At 37.6% G+C, this 22,257-nt stretch overlaps 1 protein-coding gene and 1 pseudogene across 2 annotated transcripts in view; one reads left to right on the forward strand and one right to left on the reverse strand.

The window, feature by feature from the left end:
- TAF4B (TATA-box binding protein associated factor 4b) overlaps positions 1–22,257 on the forward strand; it is a 151,407-nt gene that overhangs the window by 46,585 nt on the left and 82,565 nt on the right. The window contains exons 8-10 of one of the 2 annotated variants that reach the window (XM_025365231.1): positions 2,745–2,895; positions 3,938–4,043; positions 21,123–21,292. In XM_025365231.1, coding sequence (XP_025221016.1) covers positions 2,745–2,895; positions 3,938–4,043; positions 21,123–21,292 — 427 coding nt within the window. The remainder of the gene's footprint in view (positions 1–2,744; positions 2,896–3,937; positions 4,044–21,122; positions 21,293–22,257) is intronic. The other variant, XM_025365232.1, reaches the window with a different exon arrangement.
- Positions 9,216–9,288, reverse strand: LOC112611788 (annotated as a pseudogene).

A 22,257-nucleotide genomic window follows, 5' to 3' on the forward strand; every position in this document is an offset into this window, starting at 1 on the left:
TTTTTTTTTTTTTTTTTTTTTTTTTTTTTTGAGACGGAGTCTGGCTCTGTCGCCCAGGCTGGAGTGCAGTGGCCGGATCTCAGCTCACTGCAAGCTCCGCCTCCCGGGTTCACGCCATTCTCTTGCCTCAGCCTCCAGAGTAGCTGGGACTACAGGCGCCCGCCACCTCGCCCGGCTAGTTTTTTTTTGTATTTTTTAGTAGAGACGGGGTTTCACCGGGTTAGCCAGGATGGTCTCGATCTCCTGACCTTGTGATCCGCCCGTCTCGGCCTCCCAAAGTGCTGGGATTACAGGCTTGAGCCACCGCGCCCGGCCCTCATTTTGTTTTTCCTAGCAGATGTTCAGGAGTATGCCTCCCATATTTTTGTTAGACTAGACACATATATTGTTCCAGGTGTTAGAGTCATTAAGATGAGAAGTGATGGGGATATAAGGTTGTTAAGTCCCAACTCAAAACTTTGTGTTATATTTTTGTGTCCCCATCAAAAATGATATGAAGACTAACTGGTGTCAGCCTAAATAACAAAGAGATTATTTAAAAGAATAGGATATGTAATTGGAAATGGAGCATTGCAGTTGGAATACAGGTACCAAGTAAACTGTGTGTATTCAGGGAGATAAAGGAAGACAAAGGTTTTTTTTTATTTTTAATTTTTAAAGACTCAGGGTTTCATTTTGTTGCCTAGCCTGAAGTGCAGTGGTGCCATTGTGGCTCACTGCAGCCTCGATCTCCTGGGCTCAAGCAATCCTCCTTCCTCAGCCTCCTGAGTAGCTAGGATTACAGGTGCATGCCATCATGCCTGGCTAATTAAAAACTTTTTATTATGGTTAGAGACAGGGTCTTGCTATATTGCCCAGTCAGGTCTCAAAAGCCTGGCCTCAAGTAGTCTTCCTGAGTAAAGGAGGACAGATTTTAAAAGGAAAAATGAGAAGAATTACATAGTTGTTTTGAAATGATTATCCTTGACTACAAAGCTCAGTAACAAGGGTGACACCAGTCCAGGTTTAAATAGGCAGTTGCTGAGCAGATGATGTCCTTGCAGAAGTATTTTTTGTGTACTGTTGCTGTGGCCTTTGTGCAAGGTTGTGGTTTTGGCGGTCTATTGGGATAGTGTTTGTGATCAGGCATACTATGCATGAGAACCCTCTCTTCTTAGTCTTCCTTCCCTAGCTCTATTTGTTAGAGTTTTGTTTTTTGTTTTCTTTCAAACACAAGTGACTTCATTTTGATTCTGACAACTTTCACACTGCTAAACAATTTTTGAATATTACTGTCTTTCATAATTAAAATACTGACAGGAATACCTAATAAGGAGCATCAAGAAGGACAGAGCAGATAACCAGAAAATAAGCTGGGAGTGTTTCTCTTGAGTTTCAGTCTGAATGCATAAAATGGTACCTGTATATTACTTTGTATAATTTAAGCCTGATCCTTAGAACTACAGTACATGAATATGATCTCAGCTTCATTGAAATGTATCATTTTTAAAAGAGTTCTTGTCTGTTCTCAAAGAATAAAGGCAATTGAATTATTCTGACTAATATTTCTTCTCTAGGGACATTAGTTACTGTATGATTACTTACCAGGACATGTTGTGTTTCTTGTTACTTTTTTAAAGTAATACACATAAGTTGAATAAATTGAACTTCAAAAATTCTGTTTAAAACTCTGTCTTTTGGCAAGACCATGGCACATTTATATTTGCCATATATGAGTCTAAGTTCACTATCAATAGCTGGCTCAAATACATGATGACTGTTTTCCTACCTGTTTTGTTTTGTCTCAAAAAAACAGGGTCTCACTCTGTCACCCAGGCTGGAGTGCAGTGGTGCAATCTCGGCTCACTGCAGCCTCCGCCTCCTGCTTTCAAGCGATGGTTTAAGAAAATAATTTAGTCTGGGTGTGCTGGCTCACACGCCCTGTGTGATCCCCGCTGGGATTACAGGTGTAATCCCAGCACTTTGGGAGGCTGAGGTGGGCGGATCGCTTGAGGTCAGGAGTTCGAGACCAGCCTGGCTAATATAGTGAAACCTAGTCTCTACTAAAAACACAAAAATTAGCCAGGCATGGTGGCGCATGCCTGTAATCCCAGCTACTCAGGAGGCTGAGGCATGAGAATCACTTGAACCTGGGAGGCAGAGGTTTGCAGTGAGCCAAGATGGTGCCACTGCACTGCAACCTGGGTGACAGAGCAATATTCTCTCTAAAGAAAAAAAGAAAAGAAAAGAAAAGAAAATACTTTGTTAAAATGGCACATAAAAAGTCCTTATCTTTTAAAGATATATTTGGAAATATTTATGGATAAAGCGATATATCTGAGATTTGCCTTAAAATAATTGAGAGTGGCAGGGAAGTGGGTAGGGGTGTAGATGGAAACAAGATTGATCAAGAATTAATCATTGTTGAAGCTGGGTAATGGTATAGGTGGTTTTGTTTTATCCTGTCTATTTTTATATATGCTGTAAATTTTTCACTGTAATTAACAATTGGAAATAGATTTATAGGGAGATTTAAATTGAGCATGGTGAAATAAAATTTTAAATTCCATTTTAAAAATAATGTATGTGAAATAGTAATGTTTTTTACTTTTGAACAGGATAATTTTGCTTCGTACAAATTTAAAGTAGGCATTCTTGTTATGTTAAGATAAAGGTATATTTATGGCTGGGTGAACACAGTCTGTTGTTTAAACCTGAAATCTTATCATTTTCTAAAGCCTTAAGTTGAACGACTATATTGATAGTTCTTATTGTTTCAGGTAGTTCAGCAGCCTTCAGGAGGCAATGAAAAGCAAGTGACCACACTTTCACATTCCTCAACATTGACCATTCAGAAATGTGGACAGAAGACGATGCCAGTGAATACCGTAATACCTACCAGTCAGTTTCCTCCAGGTAGATGCTGGTCCATCTTAGTCCCATCACGCTGGGTTAGAATGTAGAGGGGTTTTGTATAACTTTTTTGTTGCTATGTTAAGTGAAGACAGGCTTGGTCTTTTAAAGTTGGCACCTATTGAAAGAAAACAGAAAGATAATGATTAGATTTCTCTCCCCAGACAGAGTCTTGCTCTGTTGCCCAGGCTGGAGTACAGTGGCACAGTCTCAGCTCAGTGAACCTCCACCTCCCAGGTTTAATCAGTTCTCGTGTTCTCAGCCTCCTGAGTAGCTGGGATTACATGCGTGCACCACCACAGCTGGCTAATTTTTGTAGTTTTAGTAGAGACTGGGTTTTACCAGGTTGGCCAAGCTGGTCTCAAACTCCTGATCTCAAGTGGTCGATCCACCAACCTTGGCCTCCCAAAGTGCTGGGATTACAGGCGTGAGCCACTGCGCCCAGCTATGATTACATTTCTTTTTACATACATGTAAACTTCTTAGGGTTATATGTTGTTTTGGAATAAAAAAACAACTATTCATGGTATTCTGTAATTTGATAAAACAATCTATTAGTAAATAAGGACTTATTTAACTTATAAAATTTGCTATAGAATATTTCTTCTTAAAATGTAGTTCTTTCTCTACATACATACTTGTATGCATGTACATCCATACATATGTGTGGAAATCAGTCTTACCCAAGTCAGGTAGACTGGGAAATCAGTCTTACCAATGTCAGGTAGAGCTTTATGTATTTTTAAAATACACCAATAGAAGCAGTGTATTATTAACATGTTTCAGGTGCCTTTTACTTCATGATATTTTTGTAATACTGCCAATTCCATAGACTATCTAAAAAGAAATGAAAAGATTCTTATTTTATACGATTATTTCTTATTCAGGGAACAAATTCATTGTCATGTTTGAATTTAAGCATAGTTCTAGGGAAACTTGGAATTTTCTTTGATTATTCTATATATATTAAAAACTGTTGTCCTGGATTTTTCCTAATGTGACATGATTGCTTTTTTTCTATTTTTTTCTTGTTTCGTTTTTATAGCTTCCATTCTAAAGCAAATTACTCTGCCTGGAAATAAAATTCTGTCGCTTCAAGCATCTCCTACTCAGAAAAATAAAATAAAAGAGAATGGAACATCATGCTTCCGGTAAGAAAATAAATAGTTAAATTTGGTTTAAGGAAGTAATATTTTTTTAAAAAAGGAGAGATGACAGAATAATACCTTAATAAAATAGATATACTGATGCCTTTTTACAAAGCTAACAGCATTTTATTGAGTATAATTTATAAACAATAAAGTGCACAACTATTAAATGTATAGCTCAGTGAATTTTGTCAAATATATATACCTGTGTAATCATCATGCCGATCAAGATACTGAACATATTCATCACCTTTATGCACCTTTGAAATCAATTACCCTTATCCCTTGCCTCTGGCAGCTACTGTTCTTATGTCCATCATGATAGATCATTTTTGTCTATTCTTGAACTTCACATAAATGGAGTTTTACGTTGTCATGTACCCTTTTGCATCAGACTTTTTAACTCAGCATGTTTTTTTAGATAATCTGTGTCATTTTGAATATTAGACGATGGTTTTTTTGCATTGCCGAGAAGCATTTTATTTTATGAAATTAAATTTGATCTTTTTTGCTATTGATGGACATTTGGGTGGTTTCCAGTTTTTCTGATGATAATATAATAAAGCTTCACGTACAGAATTTTGCGTGAACATATGCTTTTGCTATCTAGAAATATGACTGATGAGTCATTAGATAAGTGTAAACTTTGGTAAGGAAATTACCAAATTCTTTATCAAAATGACTGTGTCATTTTGCATTTCTGTCATTGATGATGAGAGTTCCAGTTCCTGTCCAACTTTGTGAGCATTTGGTAATTCTCAGTTCTTTTGATTTTTTAAAATCCATTTTAATAGGTGTATAAGTGGTTATTATTGTGGTTTTAGTTTGCATTTTTCTAATGGCTAAAGATGTTGATCATCTGTTTTTGTGCTTATTTGTTATTTATATATCTTTGGTGAAGTGTGTGTTTAAATTTTTGGCCCGTTTTTGTTTCTTGTGTTGGTTTCTTATGATCAAGAGTTTTTAAGAGTTTATATATGTATAAACAAATGTTATACAAATGTTATATTTGTATATGTATTTATATACAATATATACAATTTTATACAATAAAAATATATATTGTATATATATTTTATAGATACAAATATATAAAGCAAATTTTTATATACATTCCTTTTTGCATTTTTATATATACAAATATATGAAAAATATATACAGACATAACATGTGTATATATATTTGTATAATATATTTTTATATGAATATATTAAAAATATATTTGTATATATACACAAATATAACATTTGTATATATAGAAATTATGCAGTTAAAGTGGGGGAAAGCAGAGAAAATAGAACATGTACACAATAGTTTTTATACAGGTAATAGATGGGAATTAAAGGATGACGATTAAGAGAAAGGGCAAGCCTGAAACTGGAGATCTTCTGAAACAAAGCATAGGAGAAAATCTTTGTAACCTTGGGTTACACACATTTCTTAGATAACACATGAAAAGAGCGATCTACAAGAGGAAAAATTAATGAACTGGAATTCAGAAAATTAAAAAACTTTTGTTCTGTGAAAGACACTGTCAAGGAAATGAATAAACATGCCACAAGGAAAATATTTCCAAATTGTTTATCTGGCAAACTCTTGGATCTTAAATATATATAATATATATTATATATATTAAATATATATATTATATATGTATATATTAAATATATATATTTTAATTGCATAATTTATATATATTTTAATATAACATTTGTATAAAATTTGTACCTTAATCTTCCTTCCTCATCCCTATGTACATTTTATTTGTAGGTCTACTTTTATATACATACATTAAAATGTTCACCTTCAGTCTTTTTTTCTGACATGTTCTGTCATCTCTTGGTTGAACTTGAATGAAGTTCATCTGCTGGTAAATTCCTCAGAAAAGGCTTATGGGTGTAGAATTCCCTAAGTCGTTAGTCCCTAACGTTTTTGGCACCAGGGACTGATTTCATGGAAGTCAATTTTTCCACAGACCAGGATTGAGGGGGAGGGGATAGTTTCAAGATGAAACTATTCCACTTAAGATCATCAGACATTAGATTCTCATAAGGAGCGCACAACCTAGATCTCTCAAATGTGCAGTTCACAGTAGGGTTTGTGCTCCTATGAGAATCTAATGCTACCGCTGATCTGACAGGAGGTGGAGCTCAGGCAGTAATGCTCGCTTGTGCACCTCACCTCTTCCTGTGCAGTCCAGTTTCTGGGGATCCCTGTCCTAAATTGTTGTATGTGAAAACTATTTTTCAGTGTCTTTGATACTTGAAGGACAGCTTGGCTGGCTGTGAAATCAACACTTTCTGTATTACATTTTTTTTAAATGTTGCCCCATCATTGTCTTGTTAAATCTTTGATTTATGGGAACACCTTTTTAGCATTTTCTGACTTGGGATGTATTTAGTCTTATGCCCACCACTGGGTCTGCCCCGTCTCTGTTTTCTGCAGGTTTTTTTTTTTTTTTCCCCATCTCTTTTTGCCTATAGCAAGCCTTGAGGCACGGGGTAGGGTGGGGTGGGGAAGGGGAGATGAGATTGAGAAAACGAAAAAGTTTGCATGGGATTTGTTGTTTTTTTCCCTTTATAGTTTGGAGTTTGGGTATTCTGGAAGACAGTAATCTAGGCAGTCATCATCATATTCCAGTTTAATGACGCGACATAAAGCTAAACCCATGTACCAACTATCACTGTCAGGATACATGGAATATTTTCAATACCCCAAAAAGGTTCCTTTGCATTCCTTATCACCCGGTTCCCACATTACACCTCAGATTCTGGACAACCGTTGACTTGCTTTCTATCATTGTAGATTGGATTTGGATTTGTCCTTCTAGAGTTTTGCGTAAGTGGCATCTGTCAAAGTCAAATTAAAAATGTAGAGGTAGGCTGGGCACAGTGGCTCATGCCTGTAATCCCAGCACTTTGGGAGGCTGAGGCAGGTGGATCACTTGATGTCAGGAGTTCGAGACCAGCCTGGCTAACATGGGGAAACTCTGTCTCTACTAACAATACAAAAATTAGCAGGGTATGGTGGTGCACGTCTGTAGTCTCAGCTACTTGGGATGCTGAGACAGGAGAATCAGTTGAACCCTGGGAGATTGCAGTGAGCTGAGATTGTGCAACTGCACTCCAGCCTGGGAGACAGAGCGAGACTCTTGTCTCATTTTTTAAAAAAATGTAGAAGTGAATCTCTAAATTTAACATTTTATTTGGGAAGAAAGAATTGCAGTTCAAAGCATACACACAGACCAGATAGTCTCTGGTATGTCCGAAGAACAAAGAGAAGGCTGGAGGTTAAAAAAGAGACATGACATGAATTGCTCTTCGAGAAAATTCATTGGCACTGTTAAGGTTCTGGGAAGCTGGTCAGCTCTGATTGACATGTGAAGGTGGCAGGAAAAATAGTTCTGGGTTGCAACAAGTTGTCTCAGCAGTTGTAGATTAAACTGGTCTCAGGTTACAACAGGCAGTTTCAGCAGCTGGACTCACAGAGAATTACATTTCTAGAGCAATGTTTTGTGCCCTGCTTGCTTTCCCCCCCGGCTTCTCTACTCTGTTTTAGTTGGGTATGACATGGGTGACCCAATTCATATCATCAATTTTCACACATCATACAATTCATATTCTTGTGTCTGGCTTCTTTTGCTAGCATAATGTGTTAGATATACAACATGTTGTATGTATCAATAGTTGCATTTTTTACTGCTGAGTAATATTATAGAGGTATATTGCTTTTGTATGCACTGAATTTTCACTTTATCTGTGGATGAATATTTGGGTTTTTTACAGTTTTTGGTAATGATAAAGCTTGCTGGGAACACTTGTGTCTGTATCTTTGTATGGACATAGATTTTCTTTTGTATAAATACATAGGAACAGAATTGCTGAGTCATATGGTAGGTATATAAGCATATGTTTAACTCTATGAGAAGCCACCACACTATTTTCCTAAATGGTTATACTCCATTCCCACCAACAAAGTATGAGATTTTGTTCTAGTTGCTTCACATCCTTGCTAACAATTCATACTGCAGTTTTACTTTGTCTCTGCCCCCCCAATTTTAGCCATTCTGGTTTGGTATGTAGTGGTAGCTCATTGTGACTTTAATTTGCATTTCCTTAGTGACTAATGATGTTGCATGTTGCATGTCCTCACTGCCCATTTATGCAACTTCTTTTGTGAAATACCTGTTCAAATATTTTGACTGTTGGTTTGTTTGTTTATGTATTTATTTATTTATTTGGAGACAGAGTCTCGCTCTGTTGCCCAGGCTGCCAGGCTGGAGTTCAGTGGCAGGATCTTGGCTCACTGCAAGCTCCGCCTCCTGGGTTCACGCCATTCTGCTGCCTCAGCCTCCCGAGCAGCTGGAACTACAGGCACCCGCCACCACACTCAGCTAATTTTGTTTTTGTATTTTTAGTAGAGACGGGTTTTCACCATGTTAGCCAGGATGGTCTCCATCTCCTGACCTCGTGATCCGCCCTTCTCGGCCTCCCGAAGTGTTGGGATTACAGGTGTGAGCCACTGTGCCTGGCCTGTTTTTGTTTTATTTTAAGAAACAAGGTCTTGCTCTGTTGCCTAGGCTGGGGTGCAGAGGTGCAGTCCTAGCTCACTGCATCCTCAGACTCCTGAGCTTCAGCGACCCACCTGCCTCAGGCTCTCAAGTAGCTAGGACTACAGGTGTACATTACCATGCCCAAGTAATTTTTTTTTTTTTTATTTCCATGTTTTGTAGAGACAGGGATTTCACTATGTTTCTCAGGCTGGTCTTGAACTCCTGGCCTCATGAGATCCTCCCACCTCAGCCTCCCAAAGTGCTGGGATTACAGGCATGAGCCACCATGCCCAGCCTATTGCCTTTTTTTTTTTTTTGAGACGAAGTTTTCCTCTTGTTGCCCAGGCCGGAGTGCAATGGCGTGATCTTGGGCTCACCGCAACCTCCACCTCCTGGGTTCAAGCGATTCTCCTGTCTCAGCCCCCCGAGTAGCTAGGATTACAGGCATGTGCCACCATGCGCAGCTAATTTTGTATTTTTAGTAGAGACAACGGGGTTTCTCCATGTTGGTCAGGCTGGTCTCGAACTCCTGACCTCAGGTGATCTGCCTGCCTCGTCCTCCCAAAGTGCTGGGATTATAGGCCTGAGCCACCGTGCCCAGCCTTTTTTTTTTTTTTTTAAGACACAGTGCTCTACATGTTCAGAGAAACTTCTCTAGTAAAGAACTATAGAAATGATCCCCGAAAGTATAGTCTTCCTATTGCCTGTTTTTAAACTGAGTGCTTTTGTCGTGAGCTTTTTCTGCATCTATTTAAGGTGGTCATTGATTTTTCTTATTATTCTAGGATTGTGAATTACACTGATTTTTAAATTTTTGAATGTTCTTGTATTCCTGGGGTATTAGCCTTTTCATTTATTGCTGCATTGATTAATGTGTTGTAAGGGTTTTGTGTTGATATTCATGAGGGATTTGGTCTATAGTTTTTGGTTCTTACAGTGTGTTTGCCAGGATTTGGTATCTGTGATTATATTAGCTTAAAAAAAATGAGTAATAAAGTCCTTCCCCCTCCTTTGTTTTGAGCTTTTGTGTAGAATTGACATGATTTCTTCCTTAAATGTATGAATGAATTTACCATTGAAACTAGATAGATCTGTTGTTTTCTTTGGGAGAATGTTTTTCGACAAAGTCATTTTCATTGATAGATAGAGAGGTATTTAAATTTTCTATTTCATCTTAATGCCGGTTTCATGAAGTTGTATTTTTTTTTAAAGTTTTTGTACATTTCATCTTGATTTTCAGATTTATCAGCAAGAAATTGTTCCTAAACTTTTCTTCGGAGTGTGTATAGATGCTTTAATGGTAGTCTAGTGTATGCATTTTTCAAGGATTTTATTTTTGTAGTTGACTTTTTCAGGCATGAAATTGTTAATTTTATTTCTTTATCCTTTTAATGTCTATAAAATATGTAGTCTCCCTCTTTTCATTAGTAGGCTTTTATCAGTTTTGTTAATTTTTTTGTTGTTGAGACAGAGTCTCACTCTGTTGCCCAGATTAGAGTGCAGTAGCACAATTATGGCTACTGTCACCTCAAACTCGTGGGCTCAAGCCATCTTCCCGGCTCAGCCACATGAACAGCTGGGACTACAGGTGCGCATCACCATGCCCGGCTAATTTTTTTAATTTTTATTTTTTTGTAACGATGAGGTTTCACTATGTTGCCCATGCTGGTCTTGAACTCTTGGGCCCAAGCAGTCCTCCCACCTTGGCCTCCCAAAGTGCTGGGATTATAGGCATGAGTCACCATGCTTGGCTTGTTTTCTAATGTAAGCATTTATCATTATTATTATTATTATTAATGTAAGCATTTAAAATTATACATTTCCTCATTTGAGCTGAGGCTACAAGATAAAAACAACAACAACAACAAAAAATCCTATCAATTTCTCCCTAAATACTGATTTAGCACCCAACTGATAATAGGATTTTTTTTTTTTTTTTTTTTTGGCTTTCCATTCATGTCAAGATAGTTTTCTTTTTTTATTTTTTTTTATTTATTTATTTTTTTTTTTGAGACTGAGTCTGGCTCTGTCGCCCAGGCTGGAGTGCGGTGGCCGGATCTCAGCTCACTGCAAGCTCCGCCTCCCGGGTTCACGCCATTCTCCTGCCTCAGCCTCCCGAGTAGCTGGGACCACAGGCGCCCGCCACTTCGCCCGGCTAGTTTTTTGTATTTTTTAGTAGAGACGGGGTTTCACCGTGTTAGCCAGGATGGTCTCGATCTCCTGACCTCGTGATCCGCCCGTCTCGGCCTCCCAAAGTGCTGGGATTACAGGCTTGAGCCACCGCGCCCGGCCTAGTTTTCTTTTTTTAATTTACTGGTACAAATATTTGGTGCTTTTCTGGAATATTTTGTTTGTTTTCTAATGTAGTTTTGTGATCAGAGAACATATTCTTGAACATATAATTTCAATTTTATTAAATTTATTGAGACTCCTCAGTGTGTCTAATTTTGATTAATATCTCGTGAGCACTTGGGAGAAAATATATATTATTCAGTTTGGGGAAGTAGTTTTTTGTGGCTACATCAGTTTGGTGAAGGTAGGTGACAGTGTTCACATCTTCTATATCCTGGGCTTTTATTTTTTGGTTTTATTTTTCAGACTGTTTCCATCACTTATTTAGTGTGGGTATTAAAATCTCCAATTCTGATTTTTTTTTCTTTGTTTTTCCTTTAGTTCTGTCGATTTTTATATTATGTATTTGAAGCTCTGTTATCAGGACATCTCAAGCCACTAGTCATGTGGCTGCATAGACTAGGGAGTACTTTTAGACCAAAAGACATAAACTCACAAATTTTACCCATTATTGTTCCCATCATCCAAGGGTTGACTGACCTCTGTTTTCTGCCTGCTTTTATTAAGTCTCCAAATGATTGTCTTTTAAAAACTGTTATTTTGTAATTGTTATTGATCAAGCTATTGTGGTATTACTAGAATCCACGACCATTATTTCTTTTTTAATGGATTATTGTCCTATGGTATAATTATCTATTTTTGCCTCTATGTTCTTGAACAGTTAATTGTAGTTATTTTATTGTGTGCATGTGTGGTTTTCTTTGGTTGTTGTCGTTTTTCTGTTTTCCGCCTTTTTTTTTTTTTTTTTTTTTTTTTTGAGACAGTCTTGCTCTTTTGCCCAGGTTGAAGTACAGTGGCACAATCATAGCTCACTGCAGCCTTGAACTCCTAGGCTCCAGTGATGCTCCTGCCTCAGCCTCCCAAGTAGCTGGGACTACAGGCACATGCCACCATGCCTAGCTAACTTTTTTTTTTTTTTTTTTAGTTTTCATAGAGGTAGGATCTTGCTATGTCTCCCAGGCCGGTCTTGAACTCCAGGTCTTGAGTAATCCTCCTGACTCAGCCTTCCAAAGCACTGGGATTATAGATATGAGCCGCCACACCCTGCCACTTGTGATTATTCTAAAGTCAAATGCTTAATATTTCCAATGTCCGGGTTACCTGTGACTCTGTTTCTGTTATCTGCCTTTTTAATCCCGTTTCTTTGCTGCACTTGGTAATATTTAATTAAGTGTCAGATCTGTATGAAAAAAATTGGTAAATGCCTCACTTATTTGTAGGATCATGGTCCATTCATCCCTCAAGTTCTGGAAGCCTTGGACCTCAACTTCCTGTCTCTCTCTCCTCATGAGATTGCCTAATGCTCTGTTGGCTTTTCTGCCTCTTAGCAGCTGCTGTCTCTGGCTTCTTAGTGTCTTGTTCCACATCAAGAATCAGCATGTGCCCAGAGGAAAAACAACATGGAGAAAATTGGGGTTACTTCAGTGAGGTTCTCTTCTCTCAGGGCTGTCGTCCCTCAAGACCTGGCTCCCTTGGCAGCTCTCTGATGCCTTCAAATAAACTTAAAATTGTTCTGGCTTTATTAGTTTCTTGTCCTCAAAACAATTGTCTGATATGAGTAATGGTCTGTAACAGAAGCAGAAGTCCTTTTGTAATTCTTTATACTTTTTTATGTTACAAATATCTACTAGAGTTAGTGTTTTGCAATTTACTTTCTTTTACGGTATATTTTGATGAGCAGAAATTCTTAATTTTAAAGTTGTTGAATTTGGCAGTTTCTTTTATGATTAATACTTATGCCTTCTTTAAGAGATCCTTCTGGAGATCACAAAGATAGTTTCCTATATTGTCTTCTAAAAGGTTTGAAGTTTCATATTAAATTTTTTTTGTTTTTGAGAAATGATCTCTGTCACCTAGGCTGGAGTACATTGAGTGGCACTATCATGCCTCACTGCAACCTCAATTTCCTGGGCTCAAACAAGCCTCCAGAGTAGCTAAGACAACAGGTACACGCCACAACAGTCGGCTAGTTTTTAAATTTTTTTGTAGAGAGGGGGGTCTTGCTTTGTTGTCCAGGCTGGTCTCGAACTGGTAGCCTCAAGTGATCCTCCTGCCTCATCCTCCCAGAGTGCTAGGATTACAGGTGTGAGCCATCATGCTCAGCCTATTTGAGTATCTTTTTGTCTTCAGGAGTTAAAATTTGGTTTTTGGTTTTTCCTATGGTTTGGAGGTTTAGGGATCCTAATTCACTTTTCCCCATATAGGAAACCGCTCGTTCCAGCAGCATTATTGAACAATTTGTCCTTCCTCAGTGATCTGTAATGTCTCCTATGTCATATACATATTGGTCTTCTCTTTTTTTTAATCTTTCTTTTTTGTAAATGCCTCTAATCAAGTTATTTTTTATCTCTATTTTCTTTTATTGGCTAATTTTAAAATTTCCAATAGCATACAGTTAGTTTACTATAGTTTCAAAAGAAGTTTTATATTTGGTAATGCATATTTTCTACCTACTTCTCCTTCTCTTTTATTTCCTTTTCTTCCTCCACTTTCGTACTCCCTTTCCCCTCTTTGATTTCCTTGGCTCTACTTGAGCTTTTGCTCTTCCCTATAAATTTAACAATCAACTTGTTAAATTCCACCAGTAATCTGTTAGAATTTGAATTGGCATGGCCTGAGTCCACAGGCACACTGTCTTCCAGCTGATTGATTATAATTTGGATCCTTCTATGAACATGATTTATATCTTCATTATATATACCCTTTTAAATATCTTTCAATCAAGTAGTATAATTTTATTTATACAGATTCTGCACGATTTGTTGCATTTATCTGTTAGGTTTATTCCTAGATACCTTATCTTTTTTGTTGGTATTATATTTTGGTAACTGCCTTTTCTTTTATTAGCATAGAGAAATTCAGGACTTAAAAAAATCATATACCAACAGCCTTGTTACTATTTCTAATAATTTCTAGATGATTTTAGATTATTTATAGAGACAATGTCAAGATTGAGATTAGAATTATAGGTTGACTGTTTTGTCTTTTTGCTTTGAAGATGTTAGTCCATTGTTTTTGGGTGTTCATATAAAATATATGTTCACATTTAAAGATAAACATGCAAGGAAGTATCCTTGAGTCAAGCCACAGGGAAACATTAATACATTTGGAATTCCAGTGACTTCAAACATAGGATGATGAAATAGTAAGTGTTAAAAACTAGTATAAAGTATTTAAAAATAAAATACGGAATCTCAAAATGGTGCAAGAAGCAATTTATTTTAAAAAATAACTGCAAATACTTGAAAAAGAACCAAATAGGACTTTTAGGAGTAAAAAACGTAGTCAGTAAATCTAAAACTTTGTTGTACAGGTAAATCAGATTAAACCTGAGGGTCTAAACTGAGTTTGCTTTCTTCCAGAGAGGATTTGTGACTGTTTCTAGTAGACTCAAGGATTACTATTGACTTGGAACCACTTTAGTCTTGTTCCAGGGAACCTGACTTACCCAGGAGCCTCAGATTTTCCCGCTGTAATCAAGAACTAGTGCTAGCCACAGTCATATGCCCTTGAGGCAATTCTTCCTTTAGGCTATGCTCATTGCTTACCTTTTTTTATTTTTTATTTTTGAGACGGAGTCTTGCGCTGTTGTCCAGGCTGGAGTGCAGTGGCGCGATCTCGGCTCACTGCAAGCTCCGCCTCCCGGGTTCATGCCATTCTCCTGCCTCAGCCTCCCGAGTAGCTGGGACTACAGGTGCCCGCCACCACGCCTGGCTAATTTTTTGTATTTTTAGTAGAGACAGGGTTTCACTGTGTTGGCAAGGATGGTTTCGATCTCCTGACCTCATGATCCGCCCGTCTAGGCCTCCCAAAGTGCTGGGATTACAGGCGTGAGCCACCGCGCCCAGCCTCATTGCTTGTTTATACTGACACCTTTTTTTAACAGGTCCTGTGAACCAAACAATGGAATGAAAATGTCTTATGCTGTGTAATTGCTCCTCAGTAAATCTAGTCCACTTACTGCCTGAAGCAAAAATGTCACTGTTAGTATTTTCTTTGGGAAATTTCTGACTTACTACTTTCGCTTATTTATCTGTTGACTACTTATTGCTTTCCAGGCTTATGTACATATGCTGGACAGTAGTAATTCTTTGATGTATATATTGTAAGTATTTTTCTCCTAGTTTTTTGTTTAACTTGGAAATTTGTTTTTAGTGTTTCATATATGGAAATTTTAAATTACAGTATAAAGTTTAGCAGTCTCTTTATGGCTTTTGAATTCTAATGTATCCTTTCGTATAATGAGCCCAGAATGATGTGCTTCTGTATTTTCTTCTAAGATATCTGTATGCACTTACCTCAAATATAGATATTTACCTTTACATCTTCAATAATTCTTGATTTTGTTTTTGGAAATGTGTGAGGCAGAGATTAAATTTTCCTCAAATGAATTGTCTCAGCAATAGTAAAGAGTTCATCATCTTTACCTTTCTTATTTGTAATGCCACCTTTATCTTATAGTAAATTCCCATTTATAAAAGGGCAAATTTAATTTTAGTAATATGTTTTTGTTTTATTTTATTTTTTGAGAAATTTTTTGAGATACAGTTTCAACTCCGTTTTATTTTTTGAGATACAGTTTCACTCTGTTGCCCAGGCTGTGGCACGATCTCGGCTCACCACAACCTACACCTGCCGGGTTCAAGCGATTCTCGTGCCTCAGCTTCTCGAGTAGCTGGAACTACAGGTGCACGCCACCACGCTCAGCTTATTTTTGTATTTTTAGTAGAGACGGGGTTTTGCCGTATTGGCCAGGCCGGTCTCAAACTCCCGACCTCAGGTGATCCACCTGCCTCAGCCTCCCAAATATTTGTTTTATTTTGATGTTACTATTTTGGTGTTTTCGATTGTTATAACATCTTTATTTATTTTTCTAGCCCATAGTTAAAATAAGTCCTTTTTGTATATTCCTTTTTATCGAAGGTATTTTAATTTTACTCGTTATTTTTCTCTTGTGCATGAATTTTAGAATCAGCATGAATTTTAGAGTCAGCATGGCAGTTCCATGAAGTTTGTATCGAATTGTGTGATTAGGTTAATTTGGGTCATGGGGGCCGAGAATTGGCTTAAACATTTTTCTTTTTATGATATAGAAGATTCCCATCTGAAATTTTTTAAAAATTTAATATTTGTTAGAATTTGGTAAGGTTGTAGGTAACAGAAAAACTGAAAAGCCATTGCATAAGCAAGTTATCTTTCATATTCAGAAAAACTGAATTGCAAGGATCACAGTCTGTGGTGTTGGGGATCCGTGCTCCTTGTTTACCTCCTTTCTGTTCTTCAGACACACTAGTCATGGTCCCACTGTACAGTTTTATTTATTTATTATTTTCTTTAATGTTTTTAATGTTTAATTTTTGGGGGTACATAGGTGTATATTAATGGGGTACATGAGATTTTGATAAAACCCACTGTACAGTTTTCTGTGTGGTATGCACTGAAAGTTGTCCCTCGGTCTTCATATGACATGGTCTTTCATATTTCAAATCTACCTCCTTAGAGAGGTAAATTTTGCTTGACCAACCAATATAAAGTAGCTTCCACAGTCATATCTGCTGTCTTGAGGTACTTATCTAAAATTATTTTGTTCATTCATTTGTTTACCCTTGCCTCCGTGTATTTCCCACTTCTTAATTGTCTATGAAAGCTTATAATAATGATTGTTTGCCACTGTATGTATACCGAGTGTTTGGAACAATGCCTGTTTCATAATAATCACTCAAATATTTGTTGAAATGGTGAATTTTGAAAAAGGAGTATTTATAATCTCAGCTATTTCTTAGATATTTTTGTACAAAGATACACTTTTCATTTTTGTACAGTACTTTCTAGTAATTCACAATCACACATGGCTTTATATATATCTTTTCATAGTGATTTTTTTTAAATTTAATTTTGCTTCCATGGATACTTACTATCACTTCAGTTATTTATTTATTGTTTTTGAGACGGAGTCTCACTCTGTCTCCCAGGCTGGAGTGCAGTGGCATGATCTCGGCTCACTGCAAGCTCCGCCTCCTGGGTTCAGGCCATTCTCCTGCCTCAGCCTCCTAAATAGCTGGGACTACAGGCGCCCGTCACCACGCCCGGCTAGTTTTTTATATATCTTTTTAGTAGAGATGGAGTTTCACAGTGTTAACCAGGATGGTCTTGATCTCCTGACCTCGTGATCCACCTGCCTCGGCCTCCCAAAGTGCTGGAATTACAGGCGTGAGCCACTGTGCCCGGCCCTACTTCAGTTACTTTTTAAATGAAACTGATAATAGACCCTCGATGTTGGCTCTTTTGTTAAAGAAGAAGAAATAGTAGTGAATAGTATTAGCTCTTATCTTGACCAAACTGTATGACATTTAATAATATAGAATGATATTTTCATAGTTTTTCAAAACTATTTTGTTAACTTATACTTTTTGGGGGGATTCATTTGTGACTTTTTCTGCTAAGAAGATTCTGTTTTCTATTCTGCTTGTCAGTATAGCTGGGGCGAATATGGGAAGCTGTATTGTGCTTAAACACCAGAGGGTGCCAGAGATTCATGTCGTTTCCATCATACTTCAGAATCAGAAGTGGCAAACAGGATAGTACCTCTGCATGTTTGCATAACTGTATTTCAACTGAAGATGTGATGATAATAAGGAATTAATATGAATATTTTTATGTGATAATTTATTTTAAGTCCTTATATTTTAGAGATACATAATAAAATATTTATGGATAATATGTATATATTATATCTGGTAGTGAAGGTGTTCTTTTTTTTTTTTTTTTTTTTTTTTTGAGACGGAGTCTCGCTCTGTAGCCCAGGCTGGAGTGCAGTGGCCGGATCTCAGCTCACTGCAAGCTCCGCCTCCCGGGTTTACGCCATTCTCCTGCCTCAGCCTTCCCGAGTAGCTGGGACTACAAGCGCCCGCCACCGCGCCCGGCTAGTTTTTTGTATTTTTTAGTGTTCTAACAACTAGGGGCTTTAGTGTGATTTTTACTACTTTAGAAAGACACTCTTGGAAAATAATATAGGACCAGATTATGTGCTATTTGCATAGATGATATTACTCTACCAATTTTAATGTCCATTTTTTCCCTACTACAGGAATTAGATTCTCTAGTGTATATTAGCTTATTTTAACTTTCATCATATATAATTCATTGTTTCATGTGTTACGAGTCTGTTTGTCCTTGTGTGTGCTCACACCTGTAATCCCAGCACTTTGGGAGGCTGAGGTGGGAAGATCACCTGAGGTCAGGAATTCGAGACCAGTGTGACCAACATGGCGAAACTCCATCTCTACTGAAAATACAAAAATGAGCCAGGTGTGGTGGTGCGCCTGTGGTCCCAGCTACTTGGGAGGCTGAGGCAGGGAGAACTCGGGTGGCAGAGGTTGCAGTGAGCCGAGATGGAGCCATTGCACTCCAGCCAAAAACAAACAAAACAAACAAACAAAAAACCCCAAAATTAGCTGCGCATGGTGGCGCATGCCTGTAATGCCAGCTACTTGGGAGGCTGAGGCAGGAGAATCACCTGAGCTCTGGGAGTGAAGGCTACAGAAAGCTGAGATTGCACCACTAGACTCCATCCTGGGTGTCTTAATAAAAAAGAGAGAGAAAAAAAGAAATGAGGTTGTTGAACAAAACTTTTATCTATTACCATGAGTTTGACAGCTTTCCAGTAGTTATATTTTCTGATCTGATTGGTCGAGATACATGTAATTTTGGATTATGTATTAGAATCTAAATTTGGAAGAACTGTATAACTCTGTGAACCAGTATTTTCCATATTACCAATGAATGATGTTGCACAGCCATGCCTGAGTAACAGATCCCATTCAAAATGCAGGAGGACCAGTGGATTTTAAAAAGATTTGTAAAAATAGAAGGTAGTACCACTCTTGTTCTATTTTAAAATTTTGGTATGTTAATTTTCATTAAAGTATGTTATTTATGGTAATATATATTTGTTATTTTTAAAATGAATAAATAATACCAATTTTTAGTTTCTGATGCAGTTTTAGTTTCTAATACAGTTTTCATACAAAATTACATGAGAGGGTCATTTTCACTCCCATTTTACAGATAAAAGGGGATCGATGAATAGAGGTGGTAAGAAACTTGTCCATGGTCATCCTATTAATAATTTTTATTTATTTATTTATTTATTTGAGATGAAGTCTCACTCTGTAGCCCAGGCTGGAGTGCAGTGGCATGATCTCAGTGCACTGCAACCTCTGCCTCCCGGGTTCAAGCAATTCTCCTGCCTCAGCCTCCCGAGTAGCTGGGACTAGAGGCATGCAACCACGCCCAGCTCATTTTTGTATTTTTAGTAGAGACAGGGTTTCACCATATTGGCCAGGTTGTTGCTGAACCCCTGACCTCAGGAGACCCGTCCACCTCGGGCTCCCAAAGTGCTGGGATTACAGGTGTGAACCACTGCACCCAGCCATCCTATTATTAATGGTCAGAACAGGTACTGAAACCTTGACCTCTTTAGAATCAGTATTCTTAATTTTTATAAAGCAGTATTTTTCCTAGTGTGGTCCTTAGACCATTTGTATCATGATCATCTAAGTGTGCCTGATAGAAAACTCCAAATCCCTGGTCTCCATCATAGGCCTACCAAATGAGAATCATGTGTACTGTTTGGATGTGTGTTTGACATTGAGACCTGCATCTTAAATATACTTTCTAGGTGTTTCCTAAAAACACTGTTGTTTGAGAAGTACCGCAGTATGGTACGCTCCATTTGAGTTAATAAGAAGACAGGGAAATTCCCATGAGAAAAACAACTTTAAAGCATAGAAGAAGGAATAAGCAGGATATTGTTACTGACTCACTGGTAGAGAGGCTGTGCTTGAGAGAGGTGAAAAAAGAATATCGAAGGCAAACTTATTTTATTACAGATTTAGTAATCTAAGGAAATAACTAGATCTTAAAATAAATTTGTGTGTGTGTGTGTGTGTGTGTGTATATATATATATTTTTTTTTTTCCGAGACAGAGTCTTGCTCTGTCGCCCAGGCTGGAGTGCAGTGGCGTGATCTCAGCTCACTGCAAGCTCCGCCTCCCAAGTTCATGCCATTCTCCTGCCTCAGCCTCCCGGGTAGCTGGGACTACAGGCGCCTGCCACGCCCAGCTAATTTTTTGTATTTTTAGTAGAGATGAGGTTTCACCACGTGATCCAGAATGGTCTCAATCTCCTGACCTTGTGATCCGCCCTCCTCGGCCTCCCAAAGTGGTGGGATTACAGACATGAGCCACAACGCCCTGCCGTTTTGTTTATATTTTAAAAACTCATTTATTTGACTAGGTAATGTGAACATTTTATACAAAATTCATAAGGTACAAAAAGGTATGCAATGGGAAAAGTGAGAGTTCCCCTCACTTCTTTATCCCCCTGTTACCCACGTTCCCAGCCTAGAGCCAACCAGTTAACACTTTTTTTTAGTTTCTTATGTATTGTTCTAAGTATAGTATTTTTTTTTCTTGGGTCCAGTGTTCTTTATTGATGGTACAGGAGAAGATAGAGCCCCCCAGATATAGTATTCAACACAGATGGTAATATATAATACATACATAATGTTTTGCTTTTTTTTTTTTTTAACCACTTAATAGTAATCTCGGAGATTGTCTCATCAGTACATATTCACTGTGATTTTGATATTTTTAACAAAGTTCTATAATGATGGACATTTAGGTTGTTTCCATCGTTTCATAAGTGGAATGAATGGTAGAGTACACTGGGGACAGCTGATGGACTTTTAACCATCTTGGATGAAAAGAAAGATGTCTGTTTTCATTTCTTTGTCTTTCATTGCAGAGGATTTATGGACGACTTGGTGTAACTCCAAATGCCTCTTGGTGTTTCTCATTTGCCAGAATGAGAGAGGGAAAGTTGGGACCTAGAAGACAAAGTTACTTCTGATTCATCCTTCTGTTATTAAATATACATTGGTGGTTAGAGACACTATAATTACTTTCAAAAGCTTACAGGGAAAGATAGCCATTCTTCACTTCTCTTGATTGGATGAATTAAGTAAAGTAATGCCGTTAGTTACAAGGAGAGACCTCTAATTCTTTTGCTCTCTGAAACCTCTCTTTTCCCCCTCCCCCGCCTCAAACACACACACACACACACACACACACACACACACACACAACCTAAAACCTCTAACTTCTTTTTTCTATTAGAGATGAAGATGACGTCAATGATGTGACTTCTATGGCAGGGGTCAACCTTAATGAAGAAAATGCCTGCATCTTAGCAACAAACTCTGAATTGGTTGGCACACTCATTCAGTCATGTAAAGATGAACCATTTCTTTTTATTGGAGCTCTACAAAAGAGAATTTTAGACATCGGTAAGTGTAGAGTTATGATTATTGACCTGATAGACATGTCTGTTTGAGGGAAAATATTATCAAAAGAGACAATCTGGGTTGGTTGTCCTGGAACTCTGAGACTTAAATAAGATTCTAGAAATCAAGATTTCATGGGCTTTACAGAAAGCAGTAGTTTATTTTAAAAATTATTAATATAACATGGTTTTGGGTTTGGTTAATATTTTACTCATATTTCTTAATGGAGGAATAGTTGAATGTATTTTTGCATGAATATATAATATAGTATACTATTTTTTTTCCATCCTATTCCTTCCACAGTTGGACTTTTGGCATATATGTGTACTAATGCACACTTATGTTACATGTTTGTGTTTATGAAATACAGGGACATCCAAAGAAAGTAACTCCCTTTCCCTTTTCTTAACCTTGAAATTTAAACCCATTCTTACTTTAAAAGAACTAGATTAGAGTCTTAGGGTCCTCTCTAGGTCCGGGAGTAGTTGTTAGATGGCTGCAGTATGAAAGAAAATGTAAGAAAACACGGCCAGACACAGTGTCTCATGCCTGTAATCCTAGCACTTTCGGAGGCCAAGGTGGGCGGATCACTTGAGGTCAGGAGTTCGAGACTAGCCTGGCCAACATGGTGAAACCTTGTCTCTACTAAAAATACAGAAAATTAGCCCGGTGTGGTGGGGTGCCCCTGTAGTCTCAGCTACTCAGGAGGCTGAGGCACGAGAATCACTTGAACCCAGGAGGCGTCTTCACCTGTGTCAAATTTTTGGGGCCAGTACTAATGAACTTCAAATATACTTAAGTAAGACCTTTATATTTTATAATGAAGGCTTGATACAAAAATGTGAAGGTTTCTGATTTTTATAGACCTATGATATAAGAACTACGAAGTTCGTTATTATTACAATTTTTAGGTCTACTTCACAGGTACTCAGTAAATAAATATTTTAACTACTGTATGCTATATAAAT

The sequence above is a fragment of the Theropithecus gelada genome, chromosome 18 (assembly GCF_003255815.1).
Source record: "Theropithecus gelada isolate Dixy chromosome 18, Tgel_1.0, whole genome shotgun sequence".
Taxonomy (NCBI): Eukaryota; Metazoa; Chordata; class Mammalia; order Primates; family Cercopithecidae; genus Theropithecus; species Theropithecus gelada.